The sequence below is a fragment of the Marmota flaviventris genome, chromosome 10, assembly GCF_047511675.1.
Source record: "Marmota flaviventris isolate mMarFla1 chromosome 10, mMarFla1.hap1, whole genome shotgun sequence".
In the NCBI taxonomy this organism is placed as follows: domain Eukaryota; kingdom Metazoa; phylum Chordata; class Mammalia; order Rodentia; family Sciuridae; genus Marmota; species Marmota flaviventris.
Window position 1 is genome coordinate 64,746,594 of NC_092507.1, and position 18,899 is coordinate 64,765,492.

The following is an 18,899-nucleotide window of genomic DNA, read 5'->3' on the forward strand; positions in this document are numbered from 1 at the left end:
TTGATTCAATTATTCTATCAGAACCTAATTACAAGGGTGGTAGTATATTTCCCATATTCATAGCAGTTATGTTTTTAAAAAGTAAACATTATTTTGCATGAATTATCTTTTAGTGAGCTTTTATACCTAAAATTAGTCAGAAGTAGACTGAGACAACTAATTAGGAATCAATTTGAGTTAGTTTGTTTTCTTAGAGGAACAGAATTCTGAATGTTGTAGTTTTAGAGTCTTTCTGAAAAGAGGGGGAATAAGATCATTCTTTTCATGGAAAAGGGAGAACATGCAGAAAAACAAAAGTTTAAGAAAGAATTTATGGAAAACAGACACCAGAAAAAACCTAATAAGAAACCACTATCTATACATTGTTCTGAGTGTTAGGGATACTAGAAAGCCTTTAATTAAAAATACTAGTCTATTTGTAAATAACTAGTTATGTTCTGTCATTAAGTTGTTTTTATATTTTAATTTTCTGGAAGACAGATTTATTTTACAATGTAAACCCATAATAAAGTAACTTGTATATTAAAGAAAAAAGTCTTTCCTTGGTTTAAAGATTCCTACAAGCAGATGTTTACCCTTATCATTAGAATTCTTACCCACAATAATCCTTTAAAGACAGTCAAGACAAAATTCTTTTTCCTGAGTATTAAATGCATAAAGACACAAAGTACTCTCTTATAATTCAAAGTACATTTATTTATTTTTTTTATTGAGGAGACCAAAATGAATACAAAATTACAGCAAGCATACGTCCTTTTACATACAGTGTCATTAAAGCAAACTCTAAACCACAGTTTGTAAAGTATTCAATTTACCTCAAGTCCAAGCTGCATCTCCCTAAGACACTGTTCCCATCACAGTAGCCATTTTAAGCCAATCTTCTTTTTACACACGGGTAGTTTCTGTAGAGAACACTTTTCTCAGGACGAAAATGCATCGAGCATGCATAAGAAAAAATATATATATATATATTCGCAAATACATTTAAGAGTTTTCTTTAGGGGTATTACTGAAGAAAATAAAACTCTGGGATTTATTTGCTTTTTAAAAGCACCAATTTAAAAATCCCTCAAAAGTTTTATTGTGGTAAGAAAAATCAAGTGACTGTTCAAATAAAACGTAAGGTTATTTTCAGAGTCAAATTATATTTAACTAGGTATTGTTAAAAAGCATTTTTAAATGAGGCAGAATTTGCAGAAAAAAAAAAGTAAAACATCCTCACTGATTAGTAAACTCTACTACATTATTCTAGACAACAGATAACTTTTTAGGTAGAAGATTCTACTGGCAGAGCATCCAAACAAATACTGTTACTTAGTAATATACTCCTATTTCTTTCTAAGTCACTCTGCTACACCTAACCAAACCTGCCATTATGAATAAACCTCAAAGATATTTGTTTAAGGATACGTTTTACAATGTTAATAAACAACTAGTATCAAATCACTAGTCTTAGTATTAAACCATTTTCATTAGTTAAAAAACTATACTTATTTCTAAACAAAACAAAAAAAACAAAAAACATCAAACTATAGAATTCTAAGTATCACAACACTAAGATGTTTTAAAAACACATTGTCAAGTTTTTGCTCAAGTGCTAATCAAATCAATCAGTTAAATTTCAATCTAAACATTTTTTTTCCCCTACCACCACTAAGATCCATTATCATTTCAAACCATCTGGCTCACCTTTTCTGCTTTCCCTTTATTTCAAAATTATGGAAAGGTTAGCGCCATTTTTAAAAAATGCTTATTTTATCAAGAAGGCTTATGAATTAAAAAATTCTCATGAGATAGCAACAATGCCACAATATCTATTAGCATTCATCTATATTTTCTTTTATAAAAATGCAAACTACAACTAACCAAAACTTGACAGGCTCTTAAAGTCAAGAGCCCCTTTGTATTATCAAATTTTAACATAACTAGCATTGACTATCAAACACACATAAGCATAAATGTGGTGCAGTAACTTAAGAAATTTAACAGTTCATGGAACATTTAAGATCAAGTGAATAGCACTTTAAAATGAAAAGTGATCAAAAGCAGGTACATTACACCCTATACCATATTATGTATGGGAATACATTTCATATTTCTCAATTATGATTTGCCAATTTTACCTTCTACATTGAGCCCTTCTATGGTCCATGCTCATCGGCTCACCAATGGCATACACTCAAAGGATTCCTCTTTATGGGTAACTATCTCAGGACCTGATTTTATGAGCTATGATTTGGTGCTTGCAGCATCTTCAGCACTGTGTGTGAAAATGAAGGCAGTATTTTTGAATATTTTTCTTTGATGTAGAGATAAGCAGGAGTTTTAAAAGGATCAGCACATTTTAGAAATTGAATAAACAAAACTGGTATGATGCTGCTTTAATACAATCATCTTAACTCAAAATTATGTACCAGTTAAAATCATCTATAAGAACACACAAACACTTAAAACTGGCAAAAATAAAATAAATGCAGCGTCAGTTATTAAAATATTATAAGTCAGAAAAATATTGGTTGCTACACAGATTATGAAAGGTTATTTGCTATACAGTTAACATTTCACTGATGCACATGCCTTTTATCAAAACATACTGCCAGTATTTCATAATTTTTTCTTTTCAGCATTTGTTATGAAAACAGACTTGTCTAAGAAAAAAAAATGATAATAAAAACTGTCCCATAATGTTCTTATTGATTTATTATAGTTCAAGAATAAGAAAAAAGAAAATAAAGAAACCATAGCTTTGGAGGGCAAAGAAAATGTCGTGTCAATCATAAACAGACTGTGAAGGCTGTTGAAGTTTCTGACCAACCGATTTCCTAAATTTTGAAAACTATGCAACTGTCCTTTCTTAACTGCAACAATTTTATATTTTGGGGAAAAATGCAAAAGATTTGCATGTAGATCAGTTATAGCAGCAATCTACATTACTTTTGTTTTAATAAAAAAATTAAAATGAAAAACATAACCCAGAAATGTACAGTTGCTTGAACAACTTAACAGACTTTCCACTAAAATGGTAGCATAACAAAATACATTTTGGGGTAGCAGCAGCAGATTGCTTTTGAGTACACAACCACAAAAACCTCACAGGGACAACATTAATGTACTGAAATATTTATTTATATATGTCCTTAGGTTGTGCTTACCTGTGCTTTTTGCAGCAGAACCTAAGGTGGAAGGTCTGGGAAGGCACTGTGAAGTATAAATAATTGCACTGTTTGCAATTAATAAAGATTTTAAACCTTAAATGAATCAAAATCAACAGCCTCCAATTTGTGAGTTATGATACTGAATCCAACTGAACTATTTCTTCAGTTTTAATTAATAAATGCACCACTTTCCTAAAAGATCATCTACACAACAGAATCATGCAAAATACTCAAATTTTCATGTCAATACCCTAATCTTAAAGATAATAGATTAACTAACTCCTTAACTATTAAACTTCAAACTAGTACTACACATCCATATCTAAATAAGGGTAAGGGAAATCACTCTAGGTTATATAAAACAATCAAAAACATTTCAAAATATCTAAAATGAACTGTACTGCTATTTTCCTCTACAGGTAATCTCAACATTTTGTTCTTGCACATCTTCCTTTACAGTATATTCAAAGCAACAAATGGTGCTCCCCACCAATGACAGAAAATATATTTATGGTGTTAAAAGTGCTACATTGCTTATTATTTGCAAGCTGAGAACCACTTCTGTCTTACACATTTCAAGTTTTTCATATTAATATACGATATGCATATTTTAACCAAAAAACAATATTTTAGGAGCACCAATAATACTGTTCAATTTTGTTAATGATCAAGTTTTCTTTAGCTATAGCTAAAGCATATCAAAAATACTTACCCATTAAGCTCACTTAGAAAAAAAAAAAAAACAGAACTATGTATTATTCTATGTTAAGCAATTATAGTTTTCCAAGATATTAGCACTGTATTCCAACATAATATTCACACAAAATATGGCATTTGCATTATGTGGAACATTGACAAAAAGATACTGTTGCAGTTCATCAATTTGTCATTCTGATGTACTTACAGTGCAATGCTCCTTGAAGGAACACAATCAAGGATGATACACAGCACAGTCCTCCTCACCCCTACAGAGCTAGTTCTATACTGGCTGGATCAAACCTGCACTTCAACAGACAATGGCAAGACAGACTGTATTTGCATGTAGTCTATAAATATGCAAAGAGCCAACAAATATGCAAAGAATAAAACAATGGATTTCAACAAAATATCAGAACTTCAGCATGAGTGTTAAAGAGTAATAAAATGATTTCAAGTACATAAAAAAATTAAGTTGATTCAATGATTGGACTTGTGCATTTACAAAACAAAGCTTATCTATACTGCAAAAATAAAAAAAGAGAAAAAAGAAAAAAACTTGAACGTTTCCATACCCCAATTATGTTTCAATGGCAGATGCAATGTAGCTATACTTTTTGCATACTACTCGCTTTTCTACCCTAAATTTAGAAAGAAACACACTAATATTATATACATCGAAAGAGTTACTTTACATGAAAAAAAAAGTCATTATACTACTCAAATTCACTATCTGAAAACTGTTTAAAATTAGTTATGCTGAAACAGTCTTGGAAATCAAGTAAATATCAAATTAAGAACAGAAAGGTTAACTGTTATAGCAGCAGTACAGGTCTGAAACAGTGGTCATGTATAAAAGGAAATTTTACTGTTAATGCAATGGAAGTATGCCAAAAGATCATTGTACACACATGCAGTTTTTAATCAAACAGAAGGGAAAAAAATGAAGATATCAGGATTACTTGTGCTGAAATAGCCAAATACAATAAATGGAAAAGTCTCCAATCTACCACTATACTGCAACGGGGAAAAAACATGCCAGTGTTTAAAAACTCAATAATTCACGGGGAAAGCTTACATATTTGTGTATATGTATCTTATCATTGCTAAGAAATTACGAATTCTTTAAATACCCACATATCCAACTTACCGACACAGGAGGTTTCATATCATTTATTGTAAAGCACAAAACAGGCATTTTTAAAAGTGAAAGTATACATTGAAAAAGTACATTTATATCACAAAGCATTGACCACATAATAGTTGCAAATACATTTGCTGGAATGTGTACATCTACACTAAACACTAAAAACAAACCAATTTTCATTTCTACACAGAAATATTAACCTCCTATCAGTAGTGATAGATATTTTGTACATTTTCAAAAAAAAAAAAAAAAAGAAAAAGAAAAAGAAAAAAAAGGGAAAAAAAAAAACTACTTTAAACCAAAAACAAAATTAAGATCTTCATCAAGTCGTCTGCATCCATATATTTAACAAAGGTTTTTTTCCCCCACACAATGAAGCAAATACTGTATTGTCCACTTCTTATTATTGGCCCTGTGCAGAAGAGATACATAAGAAATACACAAAAAGTTAAAGAAAATCCTTTAAATGGAGCTAATTCAGGAGTGAATCCTTTAAGAAAGAAAAATTGGTTAATATAAATGTTGGTGGCTTCTTGCATGATTTGCAAATCCCTGGGGGGAAGAAAATTTATTTTTAAATCAAAGGCATTGTAGAAATATTCAGCACTCAGATGCCAGAAAGAATTATTTAAAATAAAAAACAAGAAACCCCCCAAACAAAACAAAAAACCAAATATACAACATTTCAGTTATAGTCTGCCAGATGAAAATAAAAAAGATAAACAATCCCAAACAGACAAAACAGTAAACATGCAGAAAACATGATTGGGGGGGGGGGGGGGAATCAACAAATTAGTATATTTATTTATTATACCTGAGGTGCTGGAGGATGCTGTGGCATTCCCTGGGGACTTGTCTGGGCATAATAAGCTGCTTGTTGTCTATAGTACTCAGCCCAGGCCGCACTATAATCTGGTTGACCACCTGGTGGAGCCCCAGTAGGAGCAGGAACTGCTTGACCTTTAAGAAAACAGAACAACCTTGTTGCTGCAACCATAATTAAAAGCCCAGAAGAATCTCATTTTCTAACAAAAACAATACCTTGCTTCTTGTAATATTCCTCCCAAGCCTTTGAATAATCTTGTGTCTGCCCTTGTTGACCTAAAAAAATCCCCCTATATTTTAATATAAAATTATATCCACTGTAAGTACAGGTTATAATGACAAAGCAGAGGGTCAGAATTCTGCCTGTTTATCTTAAATATTCATTAGTGTTGAAACTACCCTGAAAAAAAAAAAAAAAAACAACCCCTCCTCTTTTCTTAGTCTTATGTTAATCATGGATTTTTAGAAGGCATCACTATTAATTAAAAACAAATACATGCCAAAATCCACATAGCCTTAAGTAAAGGTAAAAATTCAGGCATAATACTTGAATCAATTCCAGAGTTAAACTGTTACTGTTCCGAATAAGTTTCAAAAGTACTTCAAGTTAAGTAGTCTGTAAACCTTGGGATGGTGCCCTGGTAGTGATGGCAAACAGAGGGTAAAAGAGAGAAAATTCTCTATTTTTTTGGTTGTTTCTCTGTTTGGATTCATCTGTTATACAACTGGTCTTGAAATTCAAGCCCTCAACAGAGAATTACAAAAAATATTTATAAAAAACACTTAAAGGCCATGACAGACTCAATGTTTAAATTACAACCAAAAATTATTAAAAATAACTTGGCAAATAACACAAAAAATTAGATCAACGAAACACAATACTCATGAGGAGCAGATCTTTCTTTAGGCAAGATGACTTTTCTGAATTATAAGATTAAAGAGACACTGAATGGGCTCTGAAAATATAATTATAAAAGATTTTCTGAATAAATATATTGTGCATGTTAAGGACACTGCTGAGTATATTTGGAGGAAAAATTATCTGCAACTTACTTTGTAATTGTCCATGTACAAAAAACATTAAATACAAAGGGATATGAATCACTTTTTAAAAATGGTGAAACTGGGTATTTGCTGTACCCCCCACCGCCTCAATTTTCTGAAAGTGGGAAATTTTCAAAATAGAAAACACAGCTGGGCAGTGGTGTGTGCCTGTAATCCCAGCTACTTGGGAGGCTGAGGCAGGAGGATCACAGGAGGTCAGCCTGGGAAACTTAGGAAGGTCCTGTCTCAGAAAACAAAGGGCTGGGGATATAGCTCAGTAGTGGAAAACCTGCTTAGCATCTAGGCCACACACACACACACACACACAAGCAGCAAGGAGAAACAAGGACATGTTTTCTTAATCATAGCTCCTACACATGAACACTTGGTTCTATTACATAATTACATAGAAAAAATACTGGAGCATTATATAGGAAGCTATTTTTATGTTTGCTGGATGTTTCCAAAAAGGCAACTTTATGTAGTTTAAGAAAGTAGTAGCCACCATTATAAAATTGTAACAATTAAAAAGCCACTGAATGAATAAAATTTTAAGTTATAACCATTAACCTTAAAAATGAATAAAAACCCTTTCTTTGGGCAACAGAGAAAAATTTACTACAAAAAATTCTCAATATTTCTTTTTCTTCCATAAATAACTATTTCCAAAAGCGAGTTTAACATTTTGACTTTTATAAGGAGACAAGTCAAACAAGTTTCAATATTTGCAAAACAAATACCAGGTAGTAAAGGCAATAAAAACACATCTCTTTCATCCTTGGAAACAAACCTTGTTAAGAGAGCAATAATTCCCACTTACAAGTTTACAAAATGAACAAAACTTCATTGTAAGACATGCTTAGGTTGCTTGCTTGCTTATTTATTTATGGTGCTGGGGATTGAACCCAGGGCCTTAGTGCATGTGAGGCAAGCACTCTACCAACTGAGCTATATCCCCAGTTCATAACAAGATGTTAAACAGACATGTGCAGAAAAAACTCATTAGACTCAAATATTCCCTAACACCGCCCCCAAACCCAAGTATCTGATGAAAAACTAGAAGTAAGGTGTTAGACTCAAAGAAAAATATTTGTTAAGTAAGTTGTCAACATTTTACATTTCAATCTGAAACATACGTTAAAAAAAAAAAAAAAAACTATTTCGGCTGGGGTTGTGGCTCAGTGGTAGAGTACTTGCCTAGCACATGTAAGGCATTGCTTTTGATCCTCAGCACCATGTAAAAATGAAGAAAATAAAAGGTATTATCTCCATCTACAACTAAAAGGAAAGAAAAACTCATTTCACCTTTCCCGCCCAAAGGCCAAATGTTACTCATTTTGCCAAGTTAAGAAGACAAAAGAACTCTTCCTATTTAATGTACCTAAGACTTGGCTCTCTACCTCCAGTACTTCCGTTTCTTTTTATGAGTAACAACTTTCTACTATAGTCGAAGAATCACCCTTCCTTGAACAGTGTGTAGCACTCAATTATTTCTCCATATATCCTCCCACAATTCCTCTTGCTCCTTCTTCAGGCTTGATACCAGATGGCTAGTGTTCTGAGTCCATCATATCAGTGCTTAACATCAGAAGGGCTTTTCTATTTTTTAGAAAAATATTTATTGTAGATGAACTCACAGTATATTTATTTTTATGTGGTGCTGAGGATTGAATCCAGTGCCTCAAACATACGAGACAAGCACTTTGCCACTGAGCTATAGCCTCAGCCCCAGAAGGGCCTTTTTTCCCAAAATGATTTCACTTACCCTGCTCCAAAACAGAAATTATCTCTCTAGTTTGAAACCTTATTTGTTCTCTTATGGAGTATTTGCTAATTAGTTAAACTCTCTAGAATCTCATTTTTAAGAATTTAATCACCTGAGTTTCTTTGGGGGAAAAAACTCCAATGTCATAGCCTGCCTAGTTTGGTAAAGAGTACTGGATGGGAAATCAAGGGAACTAGGAAATCTGAAGTCTTGGAAAATCTAGACCAACTGAAGGGTTAACAAGGAAGTGGGTTGTGAGTAAAGATTTTTATCTCCAATATTATCATTCCTTTTCCTCCTGCCATTTATGATACTTGATGACTGAACTATATTTAAAGTCTCTTATTTGTGGATACCCTAAAAAGAGCCTGAGGATTATACCTAGAAGAAATCAGAGTAGTTAAGCAAAGGTCATTTACAAAAAAAACTGTCATAGGAAAAAATAAATTGACATCCCTATCATATAATAAAAATATGTTCATTAAACATGCGACTAAATTATCTAGTCTTAATTTCTTTAAAAAGTACATTAAATGGGCGAAGTGTTATACACAGTGGCTTGGGAGGCTGAGTTTAAGGTTGGCCTGAGCAACTCAGAGAGGCCCTAAGTAACTCAGTGTAACCTTGTCTCTAAATAAGACATATGGCTCAGTGACTTAAGTGCCTGTGGTTCAATCCTGGGTACAAAAAAAAAAGGTGGGGAGACACATATGAAGGGGCTGAGGGTTGTGGCACAGTATTACAGCCCAACCTGGATTCAATCCCTAACACAACCCAAAACAATTACATGAGAGGCAAATGCCCAACCAGTCTATACAATCTAACATAATATCTACAGAACGATGATTTTAAAAAAAGGATGGCAGGGAAACAGTAGTAAATGAAAAATTACAACAAAGGCAAGTTAAAATGCCTACACTTTTATAGTAATAATCAGAAATCAAAGTACTCACTTTGGGCATGTAAAATATAAAACAACTCAACAGAAAACTTTTTAGCGGTTGTGTTGCCAAGAAGCAGTAGGATATAATAAAGCACAAAAGCCAAACTCATCCCCCAATAATTACCAAGTCATTAAAAGGTCTTTGTTTTTACCCACTTGGTAACAATATAGGAACATGTCTGGCATGGTGTGAAAAAAGAAGTTTGAACTAATGTATTTTAACCTCAACATGCTTAATTCTTTAAAATGATAAAGTTATTATATTAAATTTAAGGTGGATATAGGTCCTAACCACTGTGTTGCCAGGGCATGATTATTCACAGCATGCCCATTCACATAATAAATTATGTGGTCACACTAAGAAGAGTATATTATTTAGGATTAAAGCTAAACAACTTCTTAATGCAGTTGCTATAGATGTGTCTAAGCTAAGCTAGGTCACAAAAACAAAATAAATCTGAGAAATCCTTAGGAATGACACACAGCATGACACTCTTTTCAAGGTCATTCTAACTGGAAAAATTAATCTTCCTTAAACAGCAATCAGCCAAGCCTGGTGGCCTACATCTTTAATCCCACTGACTTTGGGGCTGAAGCAAACAGAGGACTGTAAATTTGAGGTTAATTGGCAATATACTGAGACCCTGCCTCAAAAACAAAAAAATTTTCAAAAGGGCTAGATAGGTAGCTCAATGGTAGAGGGCTTGCCTAGCCAGCATAAGGGCCTACATTCAATCCCTAGTACCACAAAACCAAACCAAACAACTAACCAAGAATTAGCTTTGCAGAAATCTTTAGAAAACACTGAAATTTATACTTAAAACCACAAGTAGACTATCTTACAACAAAATTCTACCTTTTTCTGTGCCAGTGAAGGATGGGCAAATTTATCTGTTTAGCTTTCATTTGTGAATTTCATTTTTGATAACTGACTGTGGTAATGGTATGTTACTTTAAAAAGAATTATAAGCCAAAGCATCTGAAAAACAACAGTCTAGAAGTATAGTACCAGGTTCTAAATGGTCCCTAAAAACATAAAATTTGTGAAATAGGTTTGGGACTCAAGACCTTGTGAAGTAAAATTCAGATTCTATCTCAATCTGTACAAGTGAACTGTTAGTGAAGAGAAAGCTCTTTTCCTTTGCATGGCAGTTTGATTTTTCAAATATATCATTTCATTTGACTAACAATTGTATCCTTTTAGATCAGGTCTCCTAGCTCCTATGCTCTAAATGCACTCTCAATATGCACCACTATGCTAGGCACATGGCTTTATGTAAGCTATAGTTATTGAAGGAAAAAGCTTTTTTCTAGGTGACTTATTTTCCCTTTTTCATATATACCAGTGTTATTTAAGTAATTCCCTTCTCTGTAGGTTACTTCTTACCTGGTTTACTGTTTATTGGGTGGTGGTGCTGGGATCAAACCTAGGACCTTGTACATGCTAAGCAAGTATTCTTCCCTGAGCTTCCTCAGACCTTACCTGCTATTTTGCAGCGAAAATGATAGCACACACAACCAACTTCTGCTTGGTGCTCAGAAATATAACTTCATATCATTTATGCTAGTTATAAAGGTTAACTGGCCTTTGACAAAAGTTCAGCAATATTCAAAGTCATATATGCCAGTGAGAAAAATTCTAGTTACAAATAAAAACTGATTAACAAATGCATTTCCTTGTTAATAACTACAGATTTTAAGATTTATTTTTGTTTGTGTGGTGCTGGGGATTGAACTCATGATTTTGCATGTTAGGCAAGTGCTCTACCACTATGCTGCAAACCCAGACCATATGTAAGAATTATTTGTAGTGGCTGAAGATCCAGTTATTTTATAATGTAATTTTGGTAATTATTCCCCTCAATATTACAATAATTAATGAATCAAAATTATAAGGACACACACACACATATATATATTTAAATATACACAACATACCCATTTTCTTGTAGTACTCTTCCCAAGCCTTGGTATAATCAACCTGTCCAGCTGGAGCTGGATTTTGCTGATCTCCTTGTTAAAGAAAAACAACAAAAAAGTAAGATTAAAAGTTTTTAAAGGCTATTTTGAGCCTTTCCTTCTGCTTCTTGGAGTGTAGGAATTGGCAGTGGACTATGATGGAGCAGTAAGGTAGAAGGGAGTTGCTGTGTGATAGTGGCGTTGTCCCTGCTAGTGTCAAAGACAGAAGATGATGGGGCTAGAGATATAGCCCAGGTGGTAGGAGTGCTAGCCTTGCGAGGACAAAGCCCTGCATTTAATCACCACACACACAAGCGCGCACACACATATACAACAGAAGATGGTGTAAGATTGAGATATTGGACAGATAACACTGGTTATTATATATATATATGCGCAAACTGACGTCAAATAAGAAAATATATTGAGGATACTTGATTCTCACCATATAGGAAAAAAATTTTTTAAAGTTGTAGATGGACAGCATGCCTTTACTTGTTTAGTTTTATATGCAGTGCTAAGGATCGAACCCAGTGCCTCACACATGCAGGTATGAGAGCAGGGGGTATCACAGATTAAACTCAGGGGCACTCATAAATTTAGGTGCTTTGCCGCTGAGCTACACAGCCCAAGCCCTTACCATTTTTAAATATGAAAAGGGAAAACACTTTAAAGAACTATTCCTAGTTGTTTTTTTTTCCTTTTGGGTGGGAGGGATATTAGGGTTTAAACCCAGGATGTACCACTGAACTGAGCTACACTCCATAGCCCTAGACAAGGTCTTACTGCCTAGGCTGGCCTCCAGCCTCAACTTCCCAAGTAGCTGAGATTATAGGTGTGTACCACCATGCCCAAATATTTCCTAGTTTTGTCTGCCGAAAAAAACTAGATGTAATGACACCTCAGTAGCAATATGCGTACAATTTGGTTTCTAAATGTCATCCTTCATTAAAGTGAAATCATGCCAGGCATGGTGCTGTGTTGGCTATAATCCCAAAGACTCCAGAGGTCAAGGCAGGAGGATTCCAAGCTCCAGGACAGCCTCTTCAATTTTATGAAACCCTGTCTCAAAGAATTAAAAAAGAAGGTCTGGGGAGGTGGCTGAGTGATAAAGACTGCCCCTGAGCTTAACCTATGATACCCTCTGCCCTCCACCAAAGGAAATCAGGAACCTTTGTAGAAATGGCTAGAGCCCGAAAACATAAAATCAACATCTTATTGTGCCAGAAAATAAGAAAAGTGTTTAAAGAATTATAGGCACTTCAAAAGGATACAGGAGCCACCTTGAAGATACTACTGACTGGCCCAATTTAGGACAATCTGATTATTAAAATAATAAAAAATGATTTAAAAAAATACAAAAGGAACCCATATCGATATAAAGAATTAAATAGGATAAAAGGGAAAGCTCTTTATGATAAAATATCAACTAATAAATGTACAAGTATAAAATAAAAATTATCATCACCATGCTAGTATTAAAAGCAGACATTATTAATGAAGGCTGTTTGATAGAAGTTTGACAAAGAACAGTATAATCTCAATATAATGCCCCCAGAAAATACTAATTAATTTTAAGAGAAAAATGGTAGTATCATGGCCCAAAAACCTAACACACATCAATCAATATGACCAAATGGTCAAGCTTACTGTCACCAGATATGGAAGATTTAAACATTTTGATTCCTGTTCAAAGTATAAACATCACTGCATAGTTCCTTGAGTTTTCTTGTCAAGTAAGCATTACCTTATGGTCAACAGAAAAGATTGAATAGGCCAGGCATAGTGGTGCACACCTGTAATCCCAGTTACTTGAGAAGCTGAGGCAGGAGGATCGCTGGAGCCCAGGTTTTCAAGACCTGCCTAGGCAACACAGCGAGAATCCATCTCAAAAAAGAAAAGGTCAAAGGGACCTAGATTGGCAATCTTTTAACAAAACACAAGTCTGCACTCTACTATATAACAGAGGGAAAAAAAATTTAAAAGGAACGAGGAACAATTTCAGATTGGGAAGAGTATGTTATATTACCAAATGGGATCCTGCATCAGGAGAGAAAGTATTAGGACAATTGGTGAAATCTAAATAAAGGCAGCACATTGGGACAGTAAAGATATATTAACGTTGGGAGACTAATTTTCAGGGCTCTATAACGAAATGATGACAGTAAACATGGACACATATATGAGAGGGTAATGGAGTAGGTGGAGATAAAACAACAACTTGGCTATCTATGTGATCCTGATTTTGTTCTTATGAAAACTTTCAAATTATTTCAAAGTAACTTAATTTAAGAATGCAAAATCTATAGCACTGAAGTTATAACTGAATTTAATGTTAGAAACTTTACGTATTATACAGTGATACACTTCATATATAATTTTGAATGTTTTGGCTTTTAAATACAAAATAAATTGTTTAGTTACCATAGTTACCTTGTCCATTAGTCTGGGTTGTAGTTGGTGCACCTGCAGGAGCTGCAGGTGGTGGCTGTGCTTGCTGTTGGTAATAGTGAGCATAATAAGCAGCCCAAGCTGCTGAATTTGGATCCGTTCCTGCCTTAGCTGGAATAAACACAAGGTTCAAGGTTTATATCCAAAGTCCATCATCTCTTTACTCTCTCACATAGATGCAGCTTTCTGACAAATAAACCCCTCAATCAACAATAAAGAGTAAATGGAAACTTTCAAATTTTCTAATATTTTTGTTAGCTTCTATTATAGAAAATTGAGACTCAGTGATTGACTTTCAAGGTTACAAAATTACTTGAGCAGCAGAATTGAGACATGAACTTGGATCCAATGCTTCAAACCCAATGCTTTATCTAAAACTATCTTGGTGCCCTTGTTCTTCTAAACCAGTTTAGCTCAAATGCAACAGTTCTATCTGGAAAATGATTAAAGGAAAAAAGATTTCTAGGGGCAATTTGTATAAGAAGGAAGCAATTATTTTAGAACTATGACTCATGTCTTGCCCTGTTTTCCAGGAGGAAATAGAAATCTTAGAAACAGAGTAACCACATTTCATTCTATTTCACAGGAGGTATCATAAACTTGATGTTACTGCCCTAATGGAAATGTATTCATTCTCTAGAATCTTTAGGATGGTCAAAGCTTTTAAGCACAGCACAACATTCAACAACATGTTTGATGACACAAATCTAGCTATCTTTCTTATTCTAGCCCTATATCTCTCTTTTGTCAATACCTCTCTAATACCCAAGTTCTAGCCACAACAAATTGTTTGTACTTTTCTAAAGTCACCATGATTGGGCCTTTTGTCCTAAGTCTCCTCTGCACTTGGCTCATCTTCATTCACCTCTCATAAATCAACTAATATGTGATGTGAAGTTTGAAACCTTTTGGTCAGCCAACAGAAGTCCTCTTATTGATTCTGTGCTTTGTAATAAATTAAAAATGTTATATAAATACTTTTTATTATTTTATATCTATAATAATATATTTCCTTAGCCAGAGTCTATATCCAATCTGTTCAGCCTTTATTCCAAAGCAGCAGCAATTCTCAACTGTGGAACTTGAGAAAAAAGGGGCAGTATTTCTAGAAAAAGAAAATTATAACATACTGTATTAGTCACCCCCCAAATCTTTCCCAAGTGCTCAATGTACCACACTTTGATATGTCAATACTGTAATTATCTGCATGCCTACTAATATAAATATAAATATTTTACTTGATACAATATCTGGATAGAGAAATTAAGATAGAACAAACTTTTTTTTTTTCTGAGCTGGGTTCTTGTTCAGTTGCCCAGGTTGGTCTCGAACTCCTGGGTTCAAGTGATCCTCCCACCTCAGCGCCAGGCAGATAAAACAAACTTTAACAAGCAACACTTACACTTCTTCATGTGTAAACCATAAAAAGAAAACCAGTCTCACAGTTACTGTATCTAATATGTACTGAAAACTAACTATTCATTCAACATAACATCCATTCATTTATCATCATTTTGTAGGTAAGAAAAAGGGTTTAGAGGGGTTCAAAAGCTTCCTCAATGTCCCACAATCATTAAGTTTCAGAACTAGTACTGTTCTAGATTTGTTTAATCCTGTAGTCCAAGTTCTTGACCACTACACAAATGTTGACAGATCATTTTACAGAATACTGACAGTAAAATATTACAGTAAATAAACAGTAAAGTATAACAGTCTAATAAAAGCAACATCTAATCCAGAGACTCAGGAACAACTAATAAACCTGAGGTGAGCCAACTAGCTGTCACCTTTTAGCTAAATGGGTTACTTATGTACCAAAAGCAATGCTGGAAGCCATATTCACTGATTAGGGCTTATAGTATATTTATAGTGGACTTCATTACTACTCCATGTGGGAAACAGACAATGATACAAAGATCACTTTTCACTCCTATTGTTTTTTTTTTAATCATGCTACTCACCCAAAACAGTGCTCATAGGTATAATCCTGAAACGCAGTGACAAAATATATAAATGTGCCCCTTAATCTGCTCAAACTCTTGACTTGTTCCTTGGTAATCACACCATTCCAAATAGGTTCCAAAGAAAATGCTTTTAATTTTTAAAAGATGGACTATGACTGTTCTAGAGCAAATAATTTTTTTATGCTACACCTGTATGTACCCCGTAAATCCTTCAATCACAGTGCTGCTTACACTGGGAGTACATTCTTTAGCTTTGGGACATTTGTGCAAACTCAACTTTGTATAACCAGATGCTAGAAGTGAATTTGTTCCTTAAGTGAGTAGAAACTGTGGTTTTGGTGACTGTCATGTCATCAGATTCCACAGAGCAAACTTCCTATAAAATGAAGGTGTTTTATAACATGGGAGCACATTTAAATACAAAAATACTTAACCAAATTTAATTAAATAATTTCATTTTAATAAATTGTGTTAATTTTTTTCTTTCAATAAATATACATTGTGCATAAAGAAATCCATAATTCAGGATACATTCTCTTAAACTACTCCAGTGGAAAATGTTCAAAAAGTAGGTAGAGCAGTTAAAAAAAAAAAAATCATTTATAAATGACACGTGGTTTTGAAGAATGCCTATTTGCCCAATATGAAATGCAAACCATATGGTATGGCAAAATCAAGAGACAAGAATGCATATTAAAAAAAATCCAGATTTGAATGAGAAAATAAGTATAATTAGAGTTCCAGCATGCAATTATTATGTTAAGTTGTCCTATCATGAATACTAACACAGACAGCTCATGTAAGCTTATTTGAGAACTGGGAAGTGAAAGCTCAAGTATTTAACACTTTATTAGACCCTTAAATAATCTTATAAACAGGAATTTTAAAAAAATTTTTTGTGGACAAATTACAATTAACACACCATAAACATTTGATACACTGGTATCTAAAATCAAAGCCACTGTATTTCTTTCTGTGTAGCTTTTGGCTGTTAGCACTCTTATCAATTTAGAAGTAGAGAAAGCCCAAAAAGTTTCATGAAAGCGGAAATCATTTCAGTCTTATACACTGTGGTAGAAGCAATGCCTAATATTCTGTAAAGAGTGAACACAATGCATGCAAATGTGAAGTCAAACAGAAAACTTAATATAACAAGGGATAGTAGACAGATACAGATAACACAAAAATAATGTTATCCTTTACCTGGATCAGGAGGAGCCTGTTGCTGCCAATGTGGATATGCATTTCCCCACCCCTGAGGAGCATATGGGGCTGGAGGACCACTGAAAAGAAAATCAATATAAAAATACAATTTACCAAAACTTAAAATCTTTATGAAAAAGTCCAGAACCAAATGTAGTACTTACTGAGGAGCTGGGCCAGGTGGTCCAGGATTATAAGGTGCAGGGTTGTATGGTCCCATTGGAGTTCCAGGCCCTGGAGGCCCAGGAGGCCCATGGGGGCCTGGGACACCATGGGGCCCATGGGGTACAGGGGGCCCTAAAGGATTTACTGGGCCCTGCAAAATAAAACCAAGATAACACAAAACATTCAGAAAAAGAGTGATGGTCAAAATAACACAAAGGCCAAATAATCTTACAGTTCTGTCCTCTTATATATACCAGTAACAAATTTTAGTTTTATTCCCTTCTTCATTCTTATTGCAAAATATTTGTACTTGTCATATCGAGACATAATTCACAAAAATAGCACTAACAAATGAATTCAAGAACTGATATAGTTTCTAATCAATTCTTTTGAGAGAGTTCTGTATCTCCATTGCAACTTGATTTACCATATTAATCACAAACACTTCTCAGATAATTATTCCCATTTTTTTCTGCATTTACTCTATCTTTACTCCCCTAAATCAACAACCATCCTGATGAGATATACCCCCCCAAATGTTTAAATTCTATAATGTGAATAAAATTACATATGAAGTTTACTAATTCTCTCTCAAACTAAAATCTGCCACATAACCTTTTTATTTCTGTACCTGGAATCCCATTTAGAACAATAATTCTTTTTTCCTTCTTAAATATCATTTCTAAATAGCAGGAAAATTCCACTTACAATTGATAAATCAGAATTTTTATATCCATATTGTGCCAGATAATAATTAAAGTTTAGCCAATTTCTTCCCCTTTAAAAAAATTTTTTTTAGATGCTGACGGACCTTTATTTATATGTGGTGCTGAGAATTGAACCCAGTCCCTCATACATGATAGGCAAGTGCTCTACCACTGAACCACAACCCAGCCCACTTATTTCTTTTGTTGACAAGTCAACTTGGAAAGACATTTGATTTAAATGCCTAAAACCCTCCTTTCTCAGTTAATACCAACTCATCATGGGCTGGGGTTGTAGCTCAGTGGTAGAGAGCTTGCCCAGCATATGTGAGGCCATGGGTTCGATCCCCAGCATAAAAAGAAATAAACAAAATAAAGGTATTATATCCAGCTACAACTAAAATATAAAAACAAAAAACAAGAAATGAGACTTTTTGGACATGTATTAATTTACTTCGGTTAATTTTCTCACTAAGAAACAGGGAAACAGTTTCATGACCTTTTAAGCCCCTTATTAACTTGCCTCTAATTGCCATCATCCCTCACATCAATTAATAGTTAACAGAAAGAAAAAAGGAAACATTTTACAGGGCAAAGTTCTAGGCATTTTTAAGTGAAGCATACTCATTTTTAATCTCTTCATGTCTATGAACTAGGTACTGTTATCTTCATTTTATAGGAGGAAACTGAGACACAGAATAATTTCTTCAGGCCACACAGTTAATGTGTCACGGGATTTTTAATCCACGTAGTTAAGTCATAATCAGTTTTATAACTTAAAAAAATTTAAAAACTGATTATACAAAAAAGGTTCTCTAAGTGTCTATTTCTCCATGAATCCAACAGAAATCTTGACCCACACTTGCTAGGTTAGTAAA

At 33.9% G+C, this 18,899-nt stretch overlaps 1 protein-coding gene across 12 annotated transcripts in view; it reads right to left on the reverse strand.

Annotated features, from left to right (window-relative positions):
• Nucleotides 1–675: 675 nt before the first annotated feature.
• Nucleotides 676–18,899, reverse strand: part of Fubp1 (far upstream element binding protein 1) — a 31,770-nt gene continuing 13,546 nt past the window's right edge. For 4 of the 12 annotated variants that reach the window (XM_071617961.1, XM_071617960.1, XM_071617965.1 and 1 more), the window contains 6 exons: nt 17,317–17,468; nt 17,153–17,232; nt 13,959–14,096; nt 11,514–11,588; nt 5,813–5,958; nt 676–5,410 (listed from right to left, as the gene is read on the reverse strand). In XM_071617961.1, the coding sequence (XP_071474062.1) occupies nt 5,402–5,410; nt 5,813–5,958; nt 11,514–11,588; nt 13,959–14,096; nt 17,153–17,232; nt 17,317–17,468 (600 nt within the window). In that variant the 3' untranslated portion in view covers nt 676–5,401. The remainder of the gene's footprint in view (nt 5,411–5,812; nt 5,959–11,513; nt 11,589–13,958; nt 14,097–17,152; nt 17,233–17,316; nt 17,469–18,899) is intronic. The other 8 variants (XM_071617966.1, XM_071617963.1, XM_071617962.1 and 5 more) reach the window with 5 other exon arrangements.